The sequence below is a fragment of the Meleagris gallopavo genome, chromosome 2 (assembly GCF_905368555.1).
Source record: "Meleagris gallopavo chromosome 2, MGAL_WU_HG_1.1, whole genome shotgun sequence".
Taxonomy (NCBI): Eukaryota; Metazoa; Chordata; class Aves; order Galliformes; family Phasianidae; genus Meleagris; species Meleagris gallopavo.
Genome location: NC_139405.1, coordinates 30,655,778 through 30,683,341, shown reverse-complemented (window position 1 = coordinate 30,683,341; position 27,564 = coordinate 30,655,778). Strand labels below are relative to the sequence as shown.

At 37.8% G+C, this 27,564-nt stretch overlaps 1 protein-coding gene across 1 annotated transcript in view; it reads left to right on the top strand.

Moving 5' to 3' along the window:
- LTBP1 (latent transforming growth factor beta binding protein 1) overlaps positions 1–27,564 on the top strand; it is a 183,653-nt gene that overhangs the window by 13,510 nt on the left and 142,579 nt on the right. The window contains 1 exon segment of the mRNA XM_085219514.1: positions 2,914–3,202. Within this exon segment, the coding sequence (XP_085075640.1) occupies positions 2,914–3,202 (289 nt within the window).

Below are 27,564 nucleotides of genomic sequence, written 5' to 3'. Positions count from 1 at the left end.
AACCTCCTCTGGCACAACTTGAGGTCATTCCCTGTAGTCCTATCGCTGGTTATGTGGGCAGTGTTCTTAATGAACATTTCTGAGCCACCTGCACCTCCTAGATTTGTATTACTTGGTTATTTCTGTTTGAAACTATGGTTGTATGTTGTCACTGTCTGGTAGTGTGATTCTATCCAGACAGGAAGACGAAGTCACATAAAGAAACTGTCAGATTATTTTTCGACAACTCAAAACGCAATGCAGATTGTTGTTTGGTTTGTTTTCTGTATTAGCAGCCTGTATTCAATGGTTTGCATGCAATAGAGAGAAGAGTTGCTGAGGCAGATGTTCTTCTGTTTCATCAAGTAGGAGATGCTTCCTTTCCAGCTGGACCTTAGGAGTAGCACTGAGACCAGTTGCCCAGAAGTAACAAGATCTTGTGTGCTCTGTCCTCGCGGTGATGAGATTCATTTACTTTTCTTTCTTTTTTTAGAGCAATACTGAAATGAGAGTTCCTATTTAGTCATGGAAGAGGTGTGTTGGAGTGACCTGATTTGCCTGTAGTTGTATGTAACTAAAAATACAGGTATCCTATTTACAGAACCGTGTTAAAAAGGATTTTGAAAAGGTCATTTTGAACGTGTGCTTTGTTTTTTCCATGTTTAAAAATCTTTCAGAGGGGTCTTGTGATCTTTGATCTTTAGTTCTTCTGAAAATACTTAATTTTAACAAGTCAAGGAGGATTAGAATAAGGGAAGTCCAGTAAGTGTTGTAGGCTTAGGCATTGTTCAGTTGATACATGGTTCCAAGTTATGGTAATGTTGCAGTCAATCTAGCCTGTAACTTCTTCAGATTTCTGGTGCATCATGGTGCTTAGGGCAGTTAGATATCTCTCCGTTTTTGCAGTATTTTTTAGCGGTTGGTATTCAATGGTAGCTCATAACAAATTCAGGTTTTTCTCTATTCCTTCACAATTTAGAGTCCCAGAATCTATTTTCCAAACACATAATCCATTTCAGTGGTGTGAATTTCTTGTATGCCTAGCAAAATCTGGGTCTTAAAGGCAAGAAGCAAGGAAGAGTTGGCTTATGTATAACAACATATGTTTGTTGTAAATCCCTTCTGAAGTTCTCAGTGAAAATTTTCTTCAGCCTTCTGGCAGTCAAAGACACAATCCATGCTTTTTAAAGTAACCAGAAATACAAATAAGTGAATGACTACTTTTTTTTTTTTGTGGCCGAGGATGCAGAATGTGCAATTAAGCTAGTTCAGTCAAACAGCCTTCAAGAGGAGATAGGCTGCTGAACAACAGATGGAAGGGGGCGTTATCTGGGAGAAGAACTCCATGTAAAGCACAACATCTGTGGCAAATCTACTGCTATGTGTACAGATGATACATGTGATATGTTTCTATCAAATGATGTTATTAGCTGACAATTAAGTCCCACTGAATTAATGCACTTCCATCCTAACAAATTTTTTCATATGTGAACTTGTATGTGTACTTTTTGTACATAAGGTATGTGTTGAAACTTGATTGAAGTGCAAAGTGCTCTAGTTTATTTGGAGCAGTGCTGTGTACTTTTCTCCAAATTGGTATGTAATTGGATATACTGAAATATGGTATAGTACCATGTGTTATATTTTATGATACAGATAAGCCTGTAAAACCTGCAGACTTGGTGATCTGGCGTATTGTTTTGTCTGAGCTTTAAAAAAAAAAAATCAATAATTTCCTGCTACCAATATTAGAAGTATGCTCAGCAGTATATCTACTCATAAGTGCTTCACTGAATAGCATCTCTGGGGGGACAAATGGAAAAATTATATTTAATAAATATTTTAGTTCAAATTGTGTTTTACTATTAAAATGTATCCACTGAATAAGGAAAGGTCTTTGTTTTGCCATTTTTTGTTATTTTAAAAATTTTTAAACGGAATAACACTTTAAGATTAACCATCTAAAATAAATCCTGAATTTAGGCAAACATTTTCAGTGTTTTGCATACATACGATCAGTAGCTGCTCTTGTTGCTTTTTTCATTTCATCTGTGAGATCTGCCTCTTCTCTATTTCTTGCTCATTCAAAATGGAACTGAACTAATTGTGTTTTAACAAGGCCTAATGTTGAGACTAAGTTAATTATTCAAATTCCCTCTATAGTCAGTGGATAGAGTGATACAGACAGTGTAATTAATCCCATCTGAGGGCGTGTATCTGAAAGTGAATTGTCTTTTGAGGAGAGTTATCCCTCTACACAGATGGAACAAGGAACATAGGGCAATGTGTAGTTCAAGGCAATCTCAAACACCTGTCTTTCTTCAAAGAACACCACCCCTGGTTGTAATTATGTCATTGTGGGAACAGCTTGTGCATCTCTTATCTTTAAATGTTATTGCAGTGGTGATTTCTTTGCTTTGGGGTGGTTGAAGCAGTGGAAGGGTTGAATTGCGTCATGCCTTCTTATATCATTTTGATCACCAGTAATTTGGCTGTAATGATCTTCAGATCACTTTAAATAGTAACAGAATGTATCCAAGCTTTGGATCAACAGTATAGTTTTATAATCTGCATTCTTCTTTTTTCCATCAGTATGCAATTTGGTTGTTACCGTATGGAGAAGCAGGATGCAGGGAAGGGGTACAGAAGACTGCTAGCAGGCAGATTTTATAATAGTGCTATATTGATTTAACTTGTATATTTCCTATTTATTACATCTGCACCATTTTGCTTTTTCAAGCTGTTCAAATGTTGCACGTATATTATGTAGGAGGACAATAAAAGCTCTACAAACTTGTATGCTTCTGTGGAGCTTAGCAATGTTACAGTCTCACTCGATTAACATTTATATATAAATTTTTTTAACTGCGGGGTGGGTTTGCATGTTCCATTGTTCTTTGTTTCACAGGTGCATTTTAAAATGTCTTTCTATAGCTAACTGTGCACCACCGTGCCAAAACGGAGGGATGTGTCTGCGGCCTCAGCTCTGTGTGTGTAAGCCAGGAACAAAAGGCAATTCCTGTGAGGATACAGTCATGCAAGACACGTCTTCCACTGGAGGCCGGAGCCCTGTTGTTCCCCCGTGGCCCATACCCCAGCAGGCTGCCCAGCAGGCCTTCTCCCAGAAGGTGCAGGTCCCACCGAAGGCTGGCCCTATGACTCAGATGGCATTCACCATCAAGCAGAAGCCTCCTGTTGGATTACCTCAGCAAATGCAACCACAGTAAGTGTTTTGTTTGTTTTTAAATTCATTTTCTTTCAATGAGGTCCAGTATGTTAGATTTATAAAATATTGTTCCTTGCAAATTGGAAACAGGACTATTGTAGAAGAATTTCTTTCCTCTGCCTCCAGACTTTATATTACTTTGATTAGCTGAAATGCTTCAAATGAGTCTGAAATTTCTATGCCTATAACATTGCTTTTTTGAATGTGTGTAGCTTGCTTCAGGGCTGCATGTGATATGTGAGGAGAGGAATGCACAGGAGCCTGGCAATCAAACTGAATGTTGACAGTTTTAGGTGTCTGCAGCAGCTACTATTCCTTCAGCTTCAGGTGAAAACAGAGGCAAAAAGTGTATCCCTCCTGTAACAGATGTTATTTTTGAATAGCTGTAAGTAGGATACAGTTATTTTTCTTCTAGCCGTGAGAACAAGATTAGAACTGGGGATTAAACTGTGCTTTCCCATGTCTAGAATTATAAAAAAGTAATTCTAAAAAACCTGCAGTCAGAATGGAATCGTATGGTTACAGTAGACTGCAGTGAAGTAGTTACATGCTCCTAATAACAAAGTGCACCTCTCCAAGCTACTTCTGAGAATAGAGATCACCGGATGCTGCCAACAATACCTAGTGCTTTCAGGTTGCCTCTGTTGGATTCCTACTTCCTAAACTTACCCAGTTCCTCTTGTGGGTGTTCTAGCTTGTGTTATTGTGGAGTCACAAGCAATATAAGCTTCATACATGTCATACAATAGGAAGAAGGAACTTAACTGAGTTCCACTGGGATTCTTAACCTCTTTCTAGCATGTAATTAGAGAAATTTAGAAGGTGGAGTGGAGCGGAGCGGGCTTTAAGAAAAAATGGATTCAGAGTCGTAAAACAGAGAAATTGCCACTCAATTTTAATATTTTTTTTAAGTGCACTGAGACCAGTTTAGTCTATCAGAGAAATAATGTTATTGGAGTCACTAATATGAAGGGGATATTACCACTAAAATCATCAGACTTTTCACTGCTCCCTTTCGTACAGACCTACTAATCCTCAGCACCTGGCTTCTTTGCTTTGCTCCACAAAGCTCTCTGTAGCAAATCATTTCAAAAAAGCCAGGCAATTCTTTTCTTATCAGTACTTAGTCCTGTGTGCCTTCCTCCCTCTTCTTCCTTCTGCATAGTATTCTGAAGGATCTCTTCCTTCTGTTGTGAGAAAGGCAAGTTGTCCAAATTTGGTAGTAAAATGTACTTCAATTAAAAGAAAAATACTGTTTCCTCTTTCCTGAAAAAAAAATCTGTCCTTTTCCACACAGTCTGAAATGATGCACAGGAGAAGCTCATGGATATTTCCAGTGAAGACTTATCTGCCATTATTGCTGGAAATTCTGAGTTCAGGGATAAAGCATTCTTCTCATATGTAGAAAGGAGATAACAAACTTTGTATTTGTCTTTGCTTGTGTAGATCACCAGGCTATGACTCTCAGTTTTTCTAGAGAACGTTTGCCCTTGCATGCTGCAAAGTGTCATGCTTCACCAAAATCTCTGTTCCTGCTTGCATGGGACAATGTTACAAATGCAAAGGAACTGACTCTGGACTCAAGAAACCATTATCTGTTATCCAAAGAGCCTCTGTACACTTCCACAAGCAGTGCTAACCCATGTGAACTTTGTTAATATGAAGTTTAACCTAAGGATTTTCTCCTAGATTTAGAGAGACTTTAAGGTAAATGGGAGTATTAGTTTTTGAAATGACATGAAGATGAATCATTTTCATGCAGTTTAATAGTGGAGTGGGAGAAATAACTCTGAAGACTCAGTTTTTCTGAGAAATCCGGCTTATAACCCTAGCAGGAGACAGGGAGGAAATGAGCTGTTTGACAAACCAGTCACATGAGACAAGAAGGTGCATGTTTAGATGTAATTGTTGAAATCAGTGCTAGCAGTAGATCTTATGTAGACTAATAGGGCAATTTACAGGGCTGAAAGAGGACTGAGGTCAGATCTCTACCATTAGGGTAGAGCAAATAGTCTAATTCATACTTCAGTTCCTCCTTTGAATATCTTGTGATTTTTGTCTGTTCTGTATGCCGCTCAAATCTTTTTGAGTAGGAACAGGAAAAAGCTATTCTTAAAAACCTATGAAAGGCTATGGCAGGAGTAGGACTATTGGCTGTGGATGCTGTTGATAATGATAATGTAAACACTGCTGCTATGCTGAGTTGTCAAGGACTGGTGAGAGCCAGAGCAGAACCCAATCTGGAACACCAAAATAAGCTCCTACTGTAGACTAGTCTCTACAGCACTTCTGTTTTGCCGTTCCCTATCAATTTTTGTTTTTCAATGCAGCTTTTCTAACACCTCATCAAGATACGTTTTAATGAGTTTTCATAGGATTACAGTAGCATTGATAGTTAGGGAAATAGGAAGTTCACATTTCTTCTTAGAGATCTCTTTTTGAAGAACAGGGTGCTGAACAGAAGGAAACCTGGAGAGAGATTAATTTCCTGGAATATCTTGGATTTAGAACACACAGGCACTGCCATAGCCCTGGGCTGGGGATGGATGTTATCAGGTACAGGGTCTCATCTTTGAAGAATGTTAGCAGAAGACGTGGATGGCTGTAATTGAAAACAAATGGTGTCTTGGAAACAAAAATCTGCTTTTTATTGAAACCTGTTGGTAATTCTGATCTCAGTAACAGATGTGCTTTGTGGTCCTGAATTGCTGTGATAGCTCTCGAGTAACTCTGAGTGTCCCCTTCACTTCTCATGCTCTCACATGTTGGCAGCAGCATAGCCCCAACTGTTTGATTTTCTGCATTTACCAGCTGTGGGAGCAAAAAATCATGGATGGGGGAAGGAGGGGGAGAGGAGCTTTTTTATTTTTTTTCTTAAGCTTTCCATTATGGTTTTCAAAATACTCACTAGCATTAAACTCAGTTATATACTGAAGTGTCTCAGTGTTCCTTCAGCCAATAGCAGCCTCTTTGAAGAGAGAATTGTTAATGGGATTGTGAAGTGATAGTGAAAGTTTGAAAGTTGGCTCTTGCACTGGACAAAGGTCATCAAAGGAGAGGTAGATGTGTGCAGCCTTTAGGTGACAAAATTGGGATTATCAGTGTGTCTGATGCATCTAGAAACACTCTCTGAAAGCTCCCCTCCAAATTTGTAATACTGGAATTATTTTCATGCTATTACAGACAAGCACACCATTTGATCATCTTAGTGAATCTGATCGATGTATTAAAGTTTGTATTTTTACAAACTGTGTATTAAAGTTGTTTTTTCCCCCTCTGCTCAAGAAAGTAATGTGTTTTCCAATAGTTCCTCAGTTCTTAATAGCTGAATAAAAGACAAGTGTGAGGTCAGTATGAACTTAGATTAATAAGCAAACCTGAGAGAAGAGTTGGGCGTACTGTTGTAACCTTACCGAAATCATCAATGGAGGGCTTGAAACAGAAAAATGTATTCTTTTTATAGTCTGTTCATAAGTTATGGTTTCATGTAGATAAATCTAGATGCTGTTGACTTTGCATTGTACAAACTCTCTTGGCTGGGGTTTACTGCCAAATGTAAGAGCAGCTCTTTTACCTATTCCATTTCCTGTCCTGTTGTATTAGAGTTGTTTTTGTATCTTTGTCTGTATGTATTTTTTTAAACAGTAGGGTTTTAACATTGGTTTACAAGATTGATGACCAGGTGAAGATTTCAAAAAAATACTTTTTTTTTTAAGGTTAACAGCTGGCAAGAGTAATTAATTCTAGAGGACATCAATCTACATCACTGTTAGGACTGTTTCTTGTACTAAAGATATTAAAGCAGTACAGACTAAGTGAAACTTTCTATTGGAAAGAGCTCTGCTCTTAAACTTGACTGCAAGGTATGCTTGAAAATACTTTATTGAATCTTGTTTTGACAAGAGATTGAACTACTGTCTGAAAAGACCCTTTTTACAAAGAAACTTTTTATGTTTTAAGGGACGGCATGGGACTTTGGAGTAGTGTCTAGTTTAGAAGTACAGATGTATTCAGGTTGGAAGTAATCTCTGGATCCAACCTTATGCTTAAAGCAGGTTTGCATTGTTGAGCTTTGAGTAGTTGCAGGGTTTCAAGGCTGGAGATTTTATAGTATCTCTGGGCTCCTACTACAGTGTTTGGCCTTCCACAGGTGGGTTAAAATAAATAAAAATGCCACGACTGAAGAAATCTCTTTATCTAGTTGAAATTTTTATTGTTGCACATCATGGTTGTTACACTTTGTGGTTTTGTGCCCATCTCTAAAGTCTGGCTCTGTCTTCTCTATGAGTTCTCAAGAGTTGTAAATAGTAACATCTTCCCCTTGAGCTGCACAAGCGCAGTTCTCCCTTCTCATGCAATCTGTGCTCCAGTTCTTGGCAGTTCTGGTGGACTAATTCCACTGTGTCAGTATCTTTCTTGATTTGGAAAGCCCCAAACTGAATGTAGTACTTGTGATGCAGTCTTGCAAGTGCCAAATAGAGGTGAATAATATTCTTTTGACCTGCTGGCTGTGCTGTTGCTAATGCAGTCCAATACATATGATTGGTGTTCTTTGCTATGGGGGCGTGCTGCCCACGTGTGTTCAACTTGTCCACCAAGACCCTGAATCCTTTTCTCCAAGGCTGCTTTCCAGCAGTTTCACCTCCAAATCTGAACTTTTGCCTAGGGTTGTTACATCTCAGGACTTTGTGTGCCTTTGAACTTGTGAACCTGTCAAAATCCCTCAGCCCTCTGGTTCAACAGCTGTTTTCTACAGATTGAAATTGTGCGCATAGTTGCTGAGGCTGTGTTTTTTCCCTCTTGTATAGGTCATTAATAAAGATGTTGAACAATACCGGTCCCAGTATCGATATCTAAGGAAAATAGCTAGTTACTCACTTCACCTCCTGCCTATTGGGTTTTATATGATTGATTAGTGTCTTTTCAGTCGGAAAGTATTGGCAGCTTTTTCTCCTACTTTATAATCCATTTTACCCATATGTAACCAATTTTTCCACAGGGGAGCAACAGGAGACTGTCAAAGGTCTTACTAAAGTCTGGCTTATAAAAATTAGTCACACTTTCAGGCACTGAGCTAGGTGTCTCATCATAGAAGTCAGACAAAACCCAAGCAACCAAAAAAAAACAAAACAACTTTAAGCTAAAACTAGAATGTCCTGTTTTGGCTGCTTATATTCTAAAATCTGTAGTTCAGTTTTATTTACTCTCTGTAATACTGTGTTCTTTCAAAGCCAAGAATTCATGTTACCCTTGCCTTCTTTCTTCAGGAGAAGATGCCATGCCTTATGGAAAGGATTGAACTGTAATTCTAGTGATGATGTGATATCTTTTGAAAATCAGTTTTTTTTTCTTCTGGGCAAGATAATTCTGCATTGGTGTTCTTAAAGCTGCTTTTCCTTGGTGCAATTCAGGTTTCAATATGTTCATTTACGAATGTATGTCTGACTGTACAGAAGGTCCTGAACAAATCCAAGTGCCATGACTATACGTTTTTAGGTACAGTCATAGAAAAATTAACTTAGTCTTCAAAGCCTTTGTCATGGGCTGCTAGTTTCTGTACTCCTATAGCCCAGTGCTCTATTTGATTTAGTATAAGAAAAGAATATCTAAATCTGTGAGCTCAGATCAGCACGTGTGCTTTGCAACATTAGTGAAGTGTTACTTCTCAGATGTTAAAACTTGAATCCAGTGATCAGGCAAGAGGTCTGTCTATCAGTTCTTGAGCCCACTATTTGTGTCACAGAGAGATGGAAGACTTGTGCTCTGTTTTTCGGTGTTAAGCTGATGGCTGCATCCCTTTAGTACTTTCTAAAATGTAATGACCTCGCTGTTTACTTGTTAGGGTTTCACTAACACTAGGTGGCTCCATGGAGAATCAGGAAAATTCAGTTTCTGTCATGAGCTATCTGGCATGACTTCTAAGGTATCTTTGCACAGTGCTTTATGTGAGAGAACTGCTCCAAAGAAGTGGAGTGTACCCTTGGAGGTATTCTGAACCATTTTCTTCTTAATGGACTTGAAAATCACATGTATTCTACTTATTCAAGCTGCTCTGTAAAGGCATATTGCTTTTGAGAGTGTCATTGTGCTCTTTCTTCCAGTAGTCTCATCAAATGGACCACATTCCACATAAGGTAGACTTAACTTTTAAATTAACTTGTTGTTGAGTTACTTTCTTTTGAGTGGTACTGTAATATGTTCTCACTAATGTATATTATTAACTGCAAAACACAAGTGGCATAGGCATGTTCCATCTATATAGAAATAATTGCTACTGCTTTTCAGGGAAGTGAGTTACTTCTAAAACTAAACCACTGCTTTCAATTCAGTTGAGAAGAGGAATGTAAGCCACTTTTCCAAACAATAGTGCTTCTCAGTTTTTCTTCTAGTTCAAAAACCATGATACTGGTCATGAGGATGCGTAGCAAATGGATTTAATGAGTAGTATTCAGTGTTAATTTATTGTTGTGAACTGGTTGGTATGCGATCTTCTAGTGTGGCTTTTCCACTTAAATTTTGCTATTAATTTTTTTTTTCCATTTGTCAAGAAAGTATTTCAGGAGACGTTGGCAAACAATTTGTCATTTAATATTTAATAGTCTCTAAAATTGTTGGAGGTTTTTATATATTCAGAGCTTCTTTCATGTAGCTTGTTGGGAGCTTGAAGATGCGTGAGTTTTCATGGGTAGGTGGCAGCATGTTTTCTGTTCCAGTAAGAGGTATTTACTTGTTTGAAACGCTTACTTGTTTACAATTTGAGTTGGCATAAAGCTTTTGAAATGTACTAGGAAGTCTTCAAGTATTCAGAATATTTGCTTTTAAAGAATTGCTCTATTAACAACTGTTTGTGATCCAAACAACAATTCATCATCTTATACTTGACTGATAAATTTTACTCACTAAAAGGAGTGAAAAGTTTGTTCCTTAAGATGCTGTGCAAGAACGGTGATTGAAGACATGGGTGAACTAAAAACAGTATTTGAAGTAGCTTTTCGTGGAGCACATGTGATTGATTAAGCTAATGGGAATCCTTTTCATGTCACTTTTATTGTCCCTATATGCACCTGTGGGACAAGTTCTCAGGAGAGTGATTCACAAAACTAATGGCCATTGTTAAAATATATCTGTAATTTCCAAAGGAAAAAAAAAAAAACACAAATTAAGGATAAGGTTTCTTACTGATCTGAACTATAGAAAAACTATTTGACAGTATTCTGTCTTTAGAAAAATGTGGGTTTTTTTGGTGGATTTTTTGTGTATGTGTTAAAGTAATCAGTGAGTCAGTGGTATTTTGAACTTTGGGAAAGCACTTTGTTCTTACTATCAGAAATCTTGCTTGTTATTTGATCTTTAGCCCTTTAAAAATTAACTGCAGGTATCACCTCATTTTGTTTTATTTTTTGTTTTGGATATTAGTATAACTTGGTATTGTTTAAACATAGCTTATATTGAGAGTTCATTTTTAATAACCTTATTAAATAGATAGCAAAGACATAAGAAGCCCCTCTCCAGGAGCTTTACTGATCTTGCCATTTTACTCTTGTAGCAGATAACTAGGTAGTTAAAGTGTTTTCATTCAGAGAATGATGTGGGCTGACCTCAGACAAAGACAGACATATTTTCAGGATTGAGCCTGTCTGATTAATTACAAATGCCTCATTGATTTCTCATCTATGAATAGCTTGCTTGCCTCATGGTTTAGGATCCCCAAGAGAGACATGCTTCATCTCTAGTAAACTCATTTGCTTCTTCACTGCTATAGTCTGAAAAGTTTTTTATTCACTGTGAGGCAGATATCCCTACTGAAAAGCAGTGTCTACTTTGACTAAACTTCACGAATGTTTTCTATGATATGTACATCCTTGTACAATGGAATCTAAAACAGGAATCTAAATGGAATCTAAATAAAAATGGAATCTAAACAGGAATCTAAAACTGCTGGATTCAGTGTGTAATCAGTTGCTAATGTAACCACTACTAGGAAGGTTTATTACTTGTGTCACCTTAACTTGAATTTTGAAATGTTACTGCTTATCAGTATATGGCAAGAGACAGATTTTTTTTTTTATTTCTATTGAAGACACGAATGTAGATTCTGAAGAACATGACAGTGGAGAAAACAAGATCATCTATTACTGTTCAGACATAAGTTGAAGCATTTTACCAGCCAGTATTCTACTAGAGGAGTCTGCAGTAAATACTGTCTGTATTCCCCTCTAGCTAATTTTTTTCCAAGTTATCTTGTAGGGCCAATAACACCACTTGGTGATATTAAAAGTTTTTGTTTTTTTTTTTCCAGTTTGGAGCATCTTTTACCATAGCACCCAAACTTTTTGAGCATTTCGTAAGTTGTTTAAAAACAGTTTAAAGAAAATACTGTTTGTGGTTGCTTTGTGTTTTCTCTCATTAAAAAGACTGCTGAAGACACAATTCTGTACATACTGTGTTAGGGAAATGAATTTCAAAAGCATAAGTCTTGAAAGGAAGGCTAGACAATACTAGTACATATAATGTCATTGGGCAGTAGATGGCAAGCTTTGCTTTTCCTTCTACTTAGGTTTTATTTTCATGTTGCACAATGCCAGAATTTTGAGAAGAGTGGTTTGAATTCCCTGGAATATGTCATTTATTGGCAACAGATTCTTTGAAGCATCTATGTTCATTGTGTGTAATTGTCTTTCTATTGAATGCTGAAGTGAAGCCTTCTTTCTTCAAATGGCAGATGAATACAAATCAATACGTGAGCTCTATTGTATTCTCTTATGGCTTCAGCAGAAAGATTACTAATATAAAAATTAAAAGCAAATGAGTTGCAGTCACAGTCAACCCCATGTTATTTGATCTCTGTGCTTCTCCTGTACAACTTCTGTGTAGCATGCTACAGATATAAGGTGCTGTATTCAACACCGTGTCCCTTTCAAAACATTTTCTCAGTGACACTTAGGCTTCTAGTTCTGTAGCTAGTGGCTAAGAAGAAAAGTTACTGATGTTCAGTTTCTCCTGGTATGTTTAATGCCTACCTCATGAATTGCTAGCCTGAGATTGCTGTCCTTGCAAAAACTTAGCCTGTTCCAAGTGTGTTGGGCTTGGGGGTAGTAAAGCAACAGCGAAGTGCACAGCTAAAGCTGTGGGTATGTAGAGGAGAAAGTGATCAATGCTTGTACTTTGTTGTGGGTTGCCATTGATGCCTCATTTCTGTTTAGGCTTCTTGCCTTGAACTCATCACCTGATATTGTATGGATTAGCAGCCAGCTGCGCATTTGTATCAAAGATACAGGGGGCCCAACACATCTTTTCCTGTGCAGTTCCTCTCAGCTATTGTCCAGCTTAGATATTCTCTCCTGTTTTCTAGAACAAAGGTATTTTTTTCTGAGTTTTCCCACAGTAGATAGGTTGGGGTTCTTATTGCTTTGCTCTATATATGTTTGTTTTTTCAATTTTGTTCTGGAGTAAATTTAAAAAATGGTGGCACCCCTCTCATTTTCTTCTGTCTCTCTTTCCCACACACATAGTTTATAATAACTTTTTTTGAGAATAATTAGCTCTGAATCTTTTTGATTCCCAAACGCAAACATAAAAATATAGATGATTATATAATTATGTCATCCTAGAAATTACAAAACAGTGATTTACAGTGTTTTTTTTTTTTTTTGTCAGAGGTTTCTGCACAGGGGGCTCCTTATGTAAATAGCAGCTCCATGAGTTTATATTTTCAATGTAAGGCTTCGTATCCTCACACTGTCTCTGATGAAGATCAGAAGCGGTTTGGGCCTAAAAAGTGGTTCAGCTGTAATTTGAAGGCATGGTTGACTTAATTGCTGCAGCAACACTGGGCACACATGAAGGATCCTTGGCATCAACCAGAATTGAAACCCAAGTCTTTTGAGACCATTCTGATACTGCAGCTTTTTTCGTTTCTGTAGTCTTTGGCAGTGCTATTGATGTATGTGTGCTAGAACAAGAACTGGTTCAAAGGTAGTTACTCATCTCTTTCCATTGCCAGGCACTGAGTCACCCCTCAAGAGCACCTCCATTCATCATTCTAGGGGAATGTAGTCATTGGGCTGAAGGAGCTGAAGTCACTGTTTAGTTGAAATAGCTGGTCTCCATCAGGGCTGAAATCATTTCTGTTCATGGAGATGATTTTGTGATGACAGTGATATCAGTCTTAGTCCTGGTGTCCTTCTGGAACTGTGCTGGCGCACATTTTAATACTCTTGGCCATGCAGAGTTGGAATGTTTATAAAGGCAACTCTGCAAGTTTTTATTGTGATCTTCGGCCTTTCTCTCTGAGGCCTATTCTTTAGCTTTCTAACAACTGGAGCACAAACACAGAGTCTTTTGTTTAGCTTACTCAGTGAAGCAGATTCTGTCTGCAATCTAAACCATAGTTTGTAGTTAACTCTGTTGGACTGAATATTCTTGCTGTTACTGAGATTGTAACAGACTTGGGTCTAAGTGGAGTATTGAACCCCGGCCTTACTAGGTATTGTGTGAAAGGCAGACAAAATCAACTTTGTTACAAAATAGGCTGGCCATCTGATAGGTTCATTGGACTCGGTATGAGAAGTGTGCAGCTGATGATGGCAAACTGTCTTGAGGGAAGCCTTTTGTGTTGTGGTTGACAAAGCCCAGTGTCTTGTTCAACTCGTTTCTAAGACTCTTTATATCTGAACGTTTGTGAATTTGGTCACGCCTTTATCTTTTCAATGGTCCTTCCAGATTATCTTTGTTTTTCTGGTGGGTAGTGTACTTCATGTGGCATGTTTTCTAGCTGTGGTTCATCAAAAAGAATCTGCTACGCTTTTGGTACAAGCAAGCTTGTGGCCAGAAAGATTTCAACCAGTATCCATAAAGCAAACATACTTCCAAAATATTGGAAGTAATTTTGAAAGGATAAATTATCACCATCGTGAGGATCAGTTGTACAGTTACACAGTTTGGATTATTACAGTTCTTGAGATGACACTGCCTAACTGTGGGAACATCTTGTTTTATCCATACTAGAACTATGATTTAGCAAAGTGAAGGTCTTATAGATGTTTGAAGACATTTCATTTTCATTAGTGCAATTAAGAGAAAAAGGCTTCTCAGACAGATAAAATCATTTTGATTCAGTGGCTTGCATTATAGGGAGCAACTTCAATCCCAAGACAGCTAAAACTTAAGCTGGAGGCTTATCTGTGGCAGGAGGTTAATCTGTGTGTTTGCAACAGCTGGTTGGTTTATGTCTTTATCTGCCTTCATAGCACCATTTGCCTGAGGAGAACTTTAGTGCAAGAAATGACTGATCAGTGCTGGAGTAATAATGTGTGAATGTTGTTGCACTTCACTCCTGTGCAATTTCCTATACTAATAGCATAGAATCATAGAACTGCTCAGGTTGGAAAAGAACTTAAAGATCATCAAGTCCAACCGCAACCTAACCATACTGTCCTAACTCAAACAACCCTTGCTAAATCATGTCCCTGAGCACATCCAAATGGTTTTTAAATGCATTCAGGAATGGTGACTCGAACACCTCCGTGGGGAGCCAGTACATAACAACGCTTTCAGTAAAGAAGTTTTTCCTGATATCCAACCAAAACCTCCCTTGGCACAATTTGAGGCCATTTCCCCTTATCTTGTCACCAGTGAGAAGAGACCAACCCCACGCTTGCTGTAAGCACCTTTCAGATATTGGAAGAGAGCAATAAGGTTTCCCCTCAGTCTCCTTTTCCCGACTAAACAGTCCCAGTGCCTTTAGTTGCTCCTTGGAGGGCATATTCTCCAAACTCTTCACCAGCCTTGTTGCCCTTCTTTGGATCTGCTCCAGCACCTCAATGTCCTTTCTGTACTGAGGTGCCCAAAATACAGAGAATATCATCTTCAGCTGAATGGGAGGATCAAGCAAATATATTAAGGGGAGTCATCCAGAACCTTCCTTATCATTCAGCCATGCCTTAACTAAGTTGGGAAGCCAACACAGTCATCATGACAATGAGAGAGAAAACAGCTTGAGTCAAGACTCATATCAGTTCCAAAGAGCTCACTGTGTTTGATTCACTTCTCCAGGCACTGTGCATAGATTGTAACAAATGGAATTAAAAACATGTCCCACATCAATAATAAGGAAAATAAAGCGCTGTTTGATGTAATTATTTTTTTTAATATAATGGTTGAAAATTGCCTTGTAGTACATATGTATATGTATAGATCTGTGTGTATGTGTATATACACACACTATTACGTAGTAGGTAGTTTTCACATGCAACTTATAGAAGTTAAACAAGATTCTACCAATCATGTATTGGTATTAACTGACTGTTCCCTAACTTTTATCTATGCTACAATTTGAATTGCATCATGAGAGTCCATCACAGGGGGAAGCATATGGACCTTTCTCATCTTTTTCATGTTGGACGCAGATGAGAAGAATTAACTGAGATTTTCTTCTCTGACCTTCTCTGCATGATCACTTCATACATGGCTTCCTGGGTCTAAGGACCTCTGGGCAGGCTTTTGGCTTCTTTGACTTTTTTTTTAACTAGCTTTTTTTTTTTTTTTTTTTTTTTTTTTTTTTTTTTTTCATTTATCATCTTTGAAACTCTTAATTGCTGTAGTGAGTCTTCTGACTTCTATGCCCTCTTTAAGAATGCTAACTCAAGGCTAGTTTTGTTCGGTCTTGCAGCATCTCTTCAATGGTAACATTTTAGTTGGATTCTATACACAAGTTAGGTCAAACCAAGATTCTGTTTTCTTCTGAGTTCCTGCCTGGCTGATCTGTGAAGATGTTAACTGTGTAAAAGCAAACAAACAAAATTGCCTTACTCTTGTGTTTTTGTTTGGAGTTAACTGAAATTTCTTAGTATTATAGCTACTTTGTGGCTTCAGAGATATGGTCACTGCTGCTGTCTTAAGGAGCTGGTAATACAGTCTTAATACTGTTTCCTCTAATGAAAATTGAAGTCTGCAAGAATGCTGTTAGTGATTTGTCTGATTTGCTGATCTAATTTGAGAAGCTTCTCTTTAATAAGTAGCATCACTCTTCCAGCTTCCACTTCTTTTTTTCTGATCTGCCTATTTGTTTGCCTTTCCTATGATAGGAATGCTTCCTTCCTAACATGCCTGTATAAAACTAGTCAGTCTTTCTCCACCCTCTTTCTTGAACTTGTATGCACTCATGCTTCTGCATGAAATACTACAATTTGATTACCTGCTCTATACCTGTTTGAACAACATATTGTTTGTTCTGGATGCTTCTTACCGTTACTAACTTCTGCTTTCTTTTGAGTATGCTGTCTTTGCTAATAGTGACTATGTTGTTCAGAGATGTACACTTTCTTTCCCAGTCTTTTACTTAGGAATATCACAGTAGAATTTTTAAGTGCCATCAACTTATGTTTTAAATGGAGTTTCTCCATTCCAGTTTTTTGCAGATGTGCATTGTGCTTACACCGCTTTCTGAGCCATGCACTGAAACCATCTACCTCTCTGGCTCCTTGTTTTGCATTGTTGCTAGCAAGAGGTTTCAAACGTTAGAGTTTGAAACAAATACATTTTCATTTGCTGTTTCCATAATCATCTTCACTGACCACTGGACAAGAGTATCTGATTCCAGAATCCCTTTTAGCTTTAAGTGCTTTTAGGGATTGACAATACCGGGGAGTATAAAGTTAAATTACATACATTTCTCTGTATGAACTTTGCACTGGGAGAGCTTTTTTTTTTTTTAAGACCATTTAAATGTTTTATAGCTTGTCTAGACTTTTGGGAAAAGTAATTATTGGATATAAAGCCTGTACATTGAAGAATGATCTGAATGATTTCTGATATGGATTCTATTCTGAATTCTGCGTGGTGGATGAGGATGACTCTAAATTGGATGCTTTTGGCAACTTAATTACTGTGCAGGCCTTATACATAAGTAGCGATCTGTATCAAAAGCCCTGGTGTCTCTTGCTTCCTGCACTAGAACCTTGAAGATCTAAAGTAGAGAAAAACTGCTGTTTGCCCCAGTCCTGGCTGTACCTCTTTATTGCTTTGAACAGCTTTTTTTGTTGTTGTTGTTGTTGTTATTATATAATGCCTGTTTGGGAATTTCAGCTGTTGCACACATGCAAGTCCTTAACAAGAAATCAGCCACTCATCTCTCCTTTTCCAGTGTTTCAGAGGCTTTTCACTGCAGGGAATGTTTTGCATACTGAAGTATTTTCCTTCTGCTGCAACGTGGAGGACTAATCTATGTTTTGGTGGGTCTTTTATGGATGGTTTAGAAATCCAGAAAATCCATAAATAGGATTGTCTTTTGATCTGTTTCTCCAGGTTGGATTAGAAAGAGGTGTAATTCTCAGCTGTACACTGAGAACATCTCCAATGGAGATTCAGGTGATAGAGACTGAAGATGAGGTGGTAAAAGGAAAACAAGGTGCTTAAATTGGTGACTTCTTCCCATTCACTGCCAAATTTTACTATTATTAAGGGAGAAAAGAGGATGAACACCTAATTCTGTATGCAGCAACCCTGCAAGGGTTGATTCCAGAGCAGTCTGTTGGTTCTTCCTCACGTAACAGCTAGTCTGTTTGGGCATTTCACTCCTTTTTCAAATTCCCTCTGGAGAATGGAGATGCACATTATTCAAGGTATTTCTGTAGCTGGCTTTCCATTCTACTGGGGAGCAGGTTTTCCTTCTAGCTGCTTAGGTTAACAGGATCTTAAAGGAAGGGCATGTATGCAGTTTTCCATAGTCTTCCTTACGTTTTGCTGTCAGGCAGTTACTAACACTTGTGGAGAACTGCTTTGAACACTGCTGTTTCTTCTCGAGTGCTGTGGTAGTAGATTGCTTTGAATAATTCTAATAAGGAGCTGCATGTGGAACCTTCCATCCAAGAGAGTGGAGAAGTCTGGACTCACTGTTGCAAATGCAGTTTTCCCTGCAATGTTTGCGTGTTTTGTAGCAAAAGGAGAAAATCTTCAACCTACTGCATTCTTTGCTGGAATACGTATAAATATTCTCTACCTTCTGTAGCAAGTGTTTTAAGTTTATCCAAGGATAAAGATATAAGCTAGGCCTGGTAGGTACAAACAAGCCTACAGTTCATTTGACCTTCACAACACCTAAATTGCTCTGTGAGGATGCTGATGTCTTATCCTTTTTTCTGTAATGTGAGCTGCACGTGCTTTTTCTACAAGATGCATAGTTTATTCTTCCCAGGATTAAGTGATACTGCTGCTATCTACTTAACTGATATTTACTTGTACTGTGTTGTCATTAAAGGTAAATAAATGACCTTAGAGAAACTTGGTGATTAACTATTGCTCATCTTCACTTTCTCTTTGGGAAGTCTGTTCCTCGCTCCTGGAGCTCTTCGTCTTTGACACAATTTCTTCGTATATTTGGCCTGTTTGATCCTTGCACTGTAATTTCTGCCATGCTGTATATTTCTGAAGCATTTTGCATGACAAGGCTGGAATCTTCATTGGAGGTTTACTCTATAGTAGTATTCTGAAAAAGGTAAATCTTTAATGCAAACAAAGAGCAGATAATACTCTCCCTTTTCTGTGTTTTAAAATTCAGAATTGCAGCCACTGTTAGTTGTTTTGCTTGCTTGTAAATGGTTTCAAATACCTTTTTCTTAGAACAGCCATTTTAAAGTTATTCATAGTAAACAAGGTTGTTCTAAGAAATGATTGAGCTTACAATTGTTTAAAAAGTAGCTATGGAAACTAGCTGGTGAGTCTCAATTTTAAAATGAGTGTTCTTTGCTTTCATTGGCTGTGCTCCCTTCTTGAGAATGTCATACTTCATGTGCGCTCTGCAACATTTTCAACTAATTCAATTTTATTTATATGGGCAAAATATTTGTCCTTATTAAGACATGTTGAAGTCTTAAAACATAAAGCTGTTGTGTGGTGGTGGTGTTTAAGCTATGCAATCATGAAAATAATCTTTCTGTTCCAACGTGGAAATGCTAAAATCTACTCCTCCTTAAGTTTGGCAAAAGACAGCTTCCTTCTTGAAACAAGACCAGGTGTGCCAAATTTCGGTTTGAGTCTCTTAAGCTGATGAATTCTTCTCAGCAAATGTTACAAAGTGTGTCCAGAATGCTCTAAGAGTTAGGAACTTGGGCTTAGAGATACAGAGTTCAGTAGCCATGATTTTCAGTTTGTTAGATGGCACTGTAGACAATGCACCTCTTAAGACCATTTTACTTAGATTACAGCATTTTAAAAAATAATTGAATAGTCTGTTATTTTCTTGTTTTTAAAAAATAAAACAAAATGGGGGGAACTATCTGGTCTGAAAGAATGAGACCAAACTGGTAATAAAGAAAGTGTGGTAATTGCCAGCTTTTCTATTCAGTATTTGGCTACACTGTTGTAGGTAGAAAATTCTGCGGGAATGTGTGTGAAATGTCTCTTTTCCCACAAGAAAGATTCAAAGTCAGAGTTCCTTTCACATGCTGAGAGGGGTAGATTGTAGGTCTCTGCTTAATAGTTGTCAAGTTGCCTGAGATATTGAACTTGGTGTGGCTTTGCTAAGCTTGCGTCTCTTGATAATATTTATGAAGTTCTAAAATATGAGTGACTCATATCGGAAGTACTTCATGTTCTGATTACACAGAACATAATACAGCTTTCTGAAAGCTTTTGAAAACTTTTCTAACTGTATAGAAAATACTACGCATGTATTTTTAAATCTTCAGCTTCTTAAAATGATAATGCTTTCTTTAGAGCTTTTGAGCATACTTAGTCCAAGCTGTCAGAAAATTCAGTTGTACCTTTAAACACATGCAGCTGGTTATAGTTATGGTCTTTACTGTGGTATGTACCTCAGATTATTAGTTTCACGTTCAGTAGTGCTGTGTACTACCATGATGCTCTTCTGAAAATATATCATCTTAATTACCAAGCTTATTACGCAGAGTTGAATTTTATAATAGAGATGTATGCATGTATGATCCTCTGTTACTCCTAGTGTCAGCTTCCAGCTTTTCTGTTCCTTCTCACTTCTCCTGCATTCTGGGAAGAGGACAGGGAGCAATACACTCGCCTGCCTTGCACAGTTTAAGTCACACGCAAGTGTTGTACAGTCTATTTGTTATAATTTTCTCTATTGATTTAGGTCACTTACTTAAGCAAAATAAAATCCTCAGACTTTGCAGGCAAACTGACAAAAAAAATGTTAGTTTCCTACAGAGAGTCTTAGTCCATAGAAATTACACTTGTGAAATCAAGTGATAAGTCGGAAATATTTTTTCTTTTCATTATCTTTAAAAATTAAGAATGAAATACTGGATCTACACTACAGAGACTCATACAATATACAGTAGGGGTGAGAACTATGGGCCACAGTAAGATGCAGAAGAGAATGCAAGAAAACTTAAAGGTCTTTTCTAAGAATCCAAACATTTTCAAGATCCAGCTGATTCATTTTAATTTTATTGCTAGAAATTGCTGGGTACCTTGTGCTTCTGAAACTGAACAGGTTTTTCAGGTGCTGGTGGATTTTGTCTTTAGTCTTGTTTGGAAGATACTTAGTAATATTTGTTCTCAAATAAGTGCTAAGTGCCTTCTGCTCCATCAGAAATGGAAAATGTAAGGAAGTTACTCTTCAAGAACTTTGCATGGAAGTTATTTCAGTATGTGTAGATTCTTAGGTGTGAAAAATAAGCCATTATACAATAGCAGGTGACATGGTGATGAAGTCATAGAATCATAGAATGGTTTGAGTTCAAATGGAGTTTAGGATCATGTAGTTTCAACTCCGTGCTGTAAGCAGGGACATCTTCCTCTATGCTAGGTTTCTCACAGTCCAATCCAGCCTGGCCTTGAGAACATCTCCAGGAAGGGGGCCAGTGAGGTGGATGCCAACCTGATCCAGTGTCTCATCACCCTCACAGTAAAGAATTTCTTAGTATCTAGTTTAAATCTACCTTCTTCCAGTTTAAAACCATTTCCCCATGGCCTGTCCCTACATGCCCTTATGAAGAGTCAGCTTTCTTGTAAGTCCCCTTTGGGTATTGGAAAACTCCGAGCCTTCTCTTCTCCAGACTGAAGAGCTTCGACTCTACCAGCCTGTCCCTGCTGGGGAGGTGCTCCAGCCCTCTGATCATCTTTATGGCCCTCCTCTGGACCTGCTCCAACAGTTCCATGTCATCCTTGTGTTGGTGGCCCCAGAACTGGACGTGGTACTCCATGTGGGGTCTCATGAAAGCAGAGTAGAGAGGCAGAATCACTTCCCTCATCCTGCTGGTCACACTTCTCTTGGTGCAACCCAGGATGTTGTTGGCCTTCTGGTCACTGTTAGCTCATGTTGAGTCTTTCATGAACTGACACTCCCAAAATCTTCTCTTCAGGGCTCCAAAATGATTGAGAACTTTAACAGAGAAGAACCCACACTGTGATTTTACTGTCTTATGGGTGCTGTGGTTTTCATCTCCTTTCTCAGAACTTGTTCTCTCAGATACAGACCTTCTTTCAGAAATACAAATGAGAAAGGAACAACAAAAAAAAAGTATTGAACTTCACAACTTCATAGTCTCAATTTGAATTTGACCACCTCCCTACCCCTTTCCCTGGTTTATATGCACAGACAGGATATGTAAAATTTCTAGGGTTGATACTCTCATTTGTAAGGCCAGTGACGATCATCCTTCATGTTACAAATTTGGTCTGATGAAACTATTAAGCTGTGCCTTCAAGGAAGTCGAGAGCAGAGAGAAAGAAAATCCAAGTCCATTCTTTCTCATCTGCTTCCCAGTGATAATGCTTTTTGGACACAGATATGAGAGGTGCGGGCTGGGGAAGCCAGACATACCAGTATTATGAAAGGATTCAGCTGATGCGGTCTATCACATGGTGGCTCTATCCCAGCATGAGAAAAAAGGAAGAGTGATTGAGAGTAATGTTTCCTGTAATCAGAGGCACTGTTTGAAATAAAGCTATTCTCCCTGTTTACAATCTTGCTGATCTGTGTGTCTCTTTTGTAAGATTAGTTTCTTCTCTAAGCTCTGTGGCAAAAGATGTGGATCTTTCAAGGTTAAGCTTTCAAATGTTTTTCTTCTTTGAAGTTGAACTTGATATTTCTTCATAGTGTTGTGCTTGTTGTTGTGTATGTATGTTACAAATATTGGTGGGGGGTGGGAGCAAACATATGTAAAGCTAACACACACATCTATATATATATATACATCTAGATATAGTAAGCCTTTTGAACCAAGGCTGTCCATTGTGTCACAGGAGAAATCTGCTGGCTGAAACAGAAAGGAAATTGACTGATGTACCAAGTCCAACTTGACGTACCTCCACTGGTAGGTGGATTTAGGCATTTACCTAATGGTGGTGCAGCCATTTTCTCCAGCAGACTGGGAACTGATCTCATGATGCAAAGCAGCCTAACCAACAAGTACCAAGGGAGATCATAGGACTTCTGCATTCTCTAGTGAGCTGAAAGGAGTACAGAATCAGTATCTTTCTCGCTCATGTGTCTGAGAATGCATGTAAGGGAACTGACAGTTTGCATATTTCTGGTTATGTCATACATTATCTGGTATGCTGTAAACATGAATTGACAGAGAAGACTGAGGCAGTTAAAGAAACCAAGCCCAAAGTAGCATTTAAAGAACTGGACATGAACAGCATCTGCTATATCTTTCCTTCTTTCACAAAAGTATTGTTAAGCTCAGGAGTTCTGTACAGCTGTTCTTTTTTATTGTTGGTGATGTGTAGGGGTAGGAACCGACAGTATTTGTTGCTGGAGCCAGCATCTCTGAGGAATGAGAACTGCTGAAGGGCTGTGAAGGTGTCAAGAGATACCTTACAAGAATGTTTCAGCACAGGAAGTGGGAAGTATGCGCTCTGCATCATCATCATCATTCAAAGTGGCTAAGAGACCTGGAAGCATACAGTGGCGTTGGATTTGCAGTTGTATTCACTGCTCTTTGAGATTTTTGTTGTTTTATTAAGATAAGGATTAAACTGCTTGATGTCAAATCAAGGACTGCGGAGTTCTTACAGGCTTTTTGGATGTGATGCTCAGCATAAGCCTCAAGAAGCTCTGTCACAAGTGCCAGTATCCAAAAGTTCCGTGGACAGCGTTCCGCAGGGCTGCTGAAGATGTGTAATTTGCAAGGCAGCTGACACCACAGAATGAGTTGTAATTCATGGTTCTCAACATATGGGCTCTTATCAGAGTGATCTTGTGGTGGTATTGGTTTATTTTGCTGTTATTTCTACCATGACAAATCATCTCATTAGATTGTTTGCTATATGTGTATGTTCTAGTGTGTGTGTAAGGCTATTTGGTCTCTCTGTGGTTCGACACACATACAGAAGAAATTATTTGCAGTATTTGCATGGTTTTTGACAGGAAGTTGTCAAGCTTAAGAACTTGGATATCAGGTGCTAAATAATGCTAAATGATGAGTTAAAATGATATTTTTAAACAAATGTGGTTGTAGATTTGACTTACGCGTCTGAATTTTTTCATAACTTCTGTAAATGTTTGCTTTCCACAGGTGGTTTTTCTAGGAAATATGAGAGCATAAATAGTATGTTATAAACACCTATTAAAAAAAATAAAGCACAACAACAGAGAACAAAAACCAACGCATACCCCTAAATTTCTAAAATCTATTTCTAAATTTCTTAAAATCTATCTTCATGCTTCTAGCTGGCAGTGCTGCTGCAGCAACTTCTAACTAACTCATACATATGTGTGTCAGTGGTATTATTTACTTAAAGTATTTATTTTTTTATTTGATTGTTCATGTAGTTCACTAAGCAGTAGGTTGTTTCCAGATGCACAGTCTACGTTTTCTGGCTTACTGAGCAGTCACTGCGTGTCTTAAGATAATTTAAATTAGTTTTATGTGTTTAGGAGTTCAAGCATGTATTTCTTTGAAGTCATTAACAAGGAAAAAGAAAAAGAACAGATGCCGCAGACACTTCAGTACCAAAGCATGTGAATTAAAAGATTGTGAAGAGAAACTGCTAAATTGAGCCCTAAGGTTGTAATTTCAAACACCCTATAACCTGTCCTTTTCATAGTTCTGACTTGCTGGAATGACAGTATTCATCTTACATTTTAAAAAAATCCCTTATGCAACGGAGGGGAAAAAGGTAGTGTGAAATGTGGTTTGCCTTATGCCAGCGTATTATACAAACCTGCAAGTCACAGACTTTAGCATCTTAAAGTACATGCAGCAGTAAGGCCTGTGAGCCAGAGTTAAGGACTGGAGCAGGATCAGAAAGAAGGCATGCAGGGGAAGCAAAACTTGAAATGCAGAGAAAAAGAAGCAAAGTGAATTTTTGAGGAGAAATCGGAGACATCCTTAAAAACCAGAGGAATGCCTCACAGTCTTCAAATTTACCTACTGCAAATAGGAAAACAAGCTATTCCTAGACCTCTGGAATGCAGTCTGGGCTTTTGGTCACAGTATTTTTTTTTATTTTTTTTTAAAGTAGGCAAAGTGGTTTGGAATAGGAGATCAAGTTCTTCCAGACACTGTTGGTTCAGATGTATGTCAGAAATTCTTCATAGCTGCTTTCTTGCAAGCTGAATTGAGCTGTAGTTGGACTTCTTTTTATGAAAAAGGAATTTGATTGTTTTTGTATACTTTATCCCTGTGTTGATCACAGGCTGAAGTCGAGGATACAGTGTTCTTTAAGTTTGTTTGTATTTTACTGCATTCTGGGATGGCAAATGTGGGTTTAGGGAGCTAGGATGGGGAATGAAGAGTAATCTTTACTTTTTATTTTAATGCTGCTTAAAGGCAGCTCCATGTTGCATCTACAGGTTCTAAATTCAAAGATTCAAAGCTGTATTTAACAATTAACAAAGTCCTGGATGAAATGGCAGCCAGCAATGAAGTAAATGAGAGTTCTGCTCTTGACATTACTGGAATCAGGACTTCATGAGATCAACCAGGCAACAAATCATATTAAGAGCAATTTAATGGTTTCAGTGTTTTTCACTATATGTGTAGACCACTGTACAATCTTAAAAACGCCATTAAATATTTTGTAGCATCTCTCTGGGTTGTGATGTAGATTGCTGTTTTGTGGGTACATAAAAGAGAAGGATAAAAAAATGCATACCTATTCTGACCTTTTTATTCTAGTTTCTCCATCTCTGAAGTAAATAGGACTTAGTGTAGTAAGATTGCTATTAAAATTGAGATTTGAGACAGCTTTCATCAGTAGCATCAGTGCACTAGATAAACTTCTACCTATTTTAAAAATAAGTGTGTGAATATATTGTTAATCACAGCATTCATTGGACTCGCTAGCAGTTGAATGTTGTCATAGTTCAGTTGAAATGTACCACCATCACCTTTAGCTCTGTAATTTTTGCCAAAAATCATGAACCTGCCTCAGGAATATTATAATCTCTATATTTGCATTTGCTTTATGAAAGATTTTAGCAGTCAGTTTCCCAGCAGACAATTTTTTTTACTACTGTAAAGTTAAGCAAGTAAATGAGAAAAAGATAGTCCACATTTAAGTCTAGATTCTTTGCATGTGGCTTTTCAGTTTACTCGCTGTATGAAATTTTGTAGTTATTGTAGTTATTTGAGTTAATGTTGAGTTAATGTTGATGTACTGCACTTTTTCTTCCTTTAATGTCTGAAGTTAAAAGATATATTGTGCCTTTCCTGCTTCTGGGATGCTAACCTAGTAGAGTTATTCTTTAAGTGCTGTCCCTGTTAAGTATTCAAGCAATTATTCACATAGAAATAACTCACTGTATTTGGTGTCCATTATTAAACAAGCTGACAATAGCATTCTAGTGGATTTTAATTGTTGACTGTGGTATCTAGTTAAAAATATAGATAAGGCACACTTGCTGTTAATTTTTCGCCCGAGTTCTTTGTCAATATTCTTTCTGCATAGGAATTTCCCAGGATGTGACAGTGAATAAATCTTCATTACTTCTTGTAGCTTCAGTCGGTTAGCTGTGCTTTGGTTGGTTCTTTACCTCTTCTCAAGTGATCTTTCTATACCAGGGATGTTGTACTCACAAGATCCTCGATATAGAAAAAGGATTAAACAAACAATATTAAAGCTGCCTCTTACTTATGACATATTATCTTGTACGTTTAAGCACAGTTTCACCAAAATTACTCATCTGAAAATAGATGATAATGCAACAAAATTGTATTTTCGTTACATGTGTACACTTTTAATGAACAGAGAATTTTGTGGCTGAAGTCAAGACTTAACTAAAGTTTACTAGTAACTTTTGTAATTGCTGTCCTCTGATTGTGCATGAGTTTACTACCTGGATTGCTTAGAAAATGTATTTGCATGATTTGATGCTCAAACTATTTATATATGTGTGACAAAGCTTTAGGAGATCCTGATCCACAGAGTTAGCCTTCCTGGTAAGTGTGACTGCTTGCTGTTGTCTCCCCTTTCCTGCTTCTTACTGCAAATAGAAACATTCCATTTTTGTGATGAATTTAAACAAAGGATAATCTTTGTTGCTCAATTTTGTGGTATGAAGAAATAGACCATCTGAGTTGTTTATCTAGCTCAGCTAAGAAAGTAGTTATATATTTTGAAAGTTTAGATGTTGTAAGTGTTCTTGGCCTAATGCAAACATTACTTCTACCTCCAGAACTTTTCATCAGTTATCTTTCCACCATCAGAGACACAGCATAACATGTACTTTTTTCCCCCTTCTTTCCTTGCATTGCTTCCAGCATTAGCAGATGTGGCCAGCAGCATGCTTCTGTTGAATCACTTGACATTCTGTGGCCACTATGGAGGAGAACTTGGATAAAAATTTTGGTTCTGCTCTTCCCTCCCCACCCCCTTGCCCTGATTCTCCATCTTTAGGATTGCTAAATTCTGTGGTGTAGTTTAGTAAGAGCAGTCCCTGGCGAATGGCAGAGATTGTATCCTCTAGGCAGTGCAGTCTGTCAGAGCTGCTTACTCTTGATATAATATGTCAAAGAGTTTCTGCTGAGAAGCATACGTACCGAAGCTGGAGCCTGGACTCAGTCTAGAATTTTCTAAGCTTGCTTGCTATCATTGGTATCACTGTGCATTTATTTTATTATTTTTTTTTTTTTTCCCTGTCAATTTAGAAATCCTTCAGTAAATGTGGTTCAAATGGCTGTCACAGAATAACATCTCATTGTTCAAACATATGAAGGCATGGTTTATTCTCATGCAATGAGCACATTGCACTTTTGGTCTATAACACTTGGACAAAGTGTTACACTACATCTGCTAGTAGTTACTTCCATATGAAATCAGTGTGCATTATGGAGGGGTAAAAATGCTCTGACTGGCACATTTGTTGGCACATCCTTACAATGAGAAAATTAAAACTTGATTGTAATAATTATTATTCAAGAAACTTGTACACT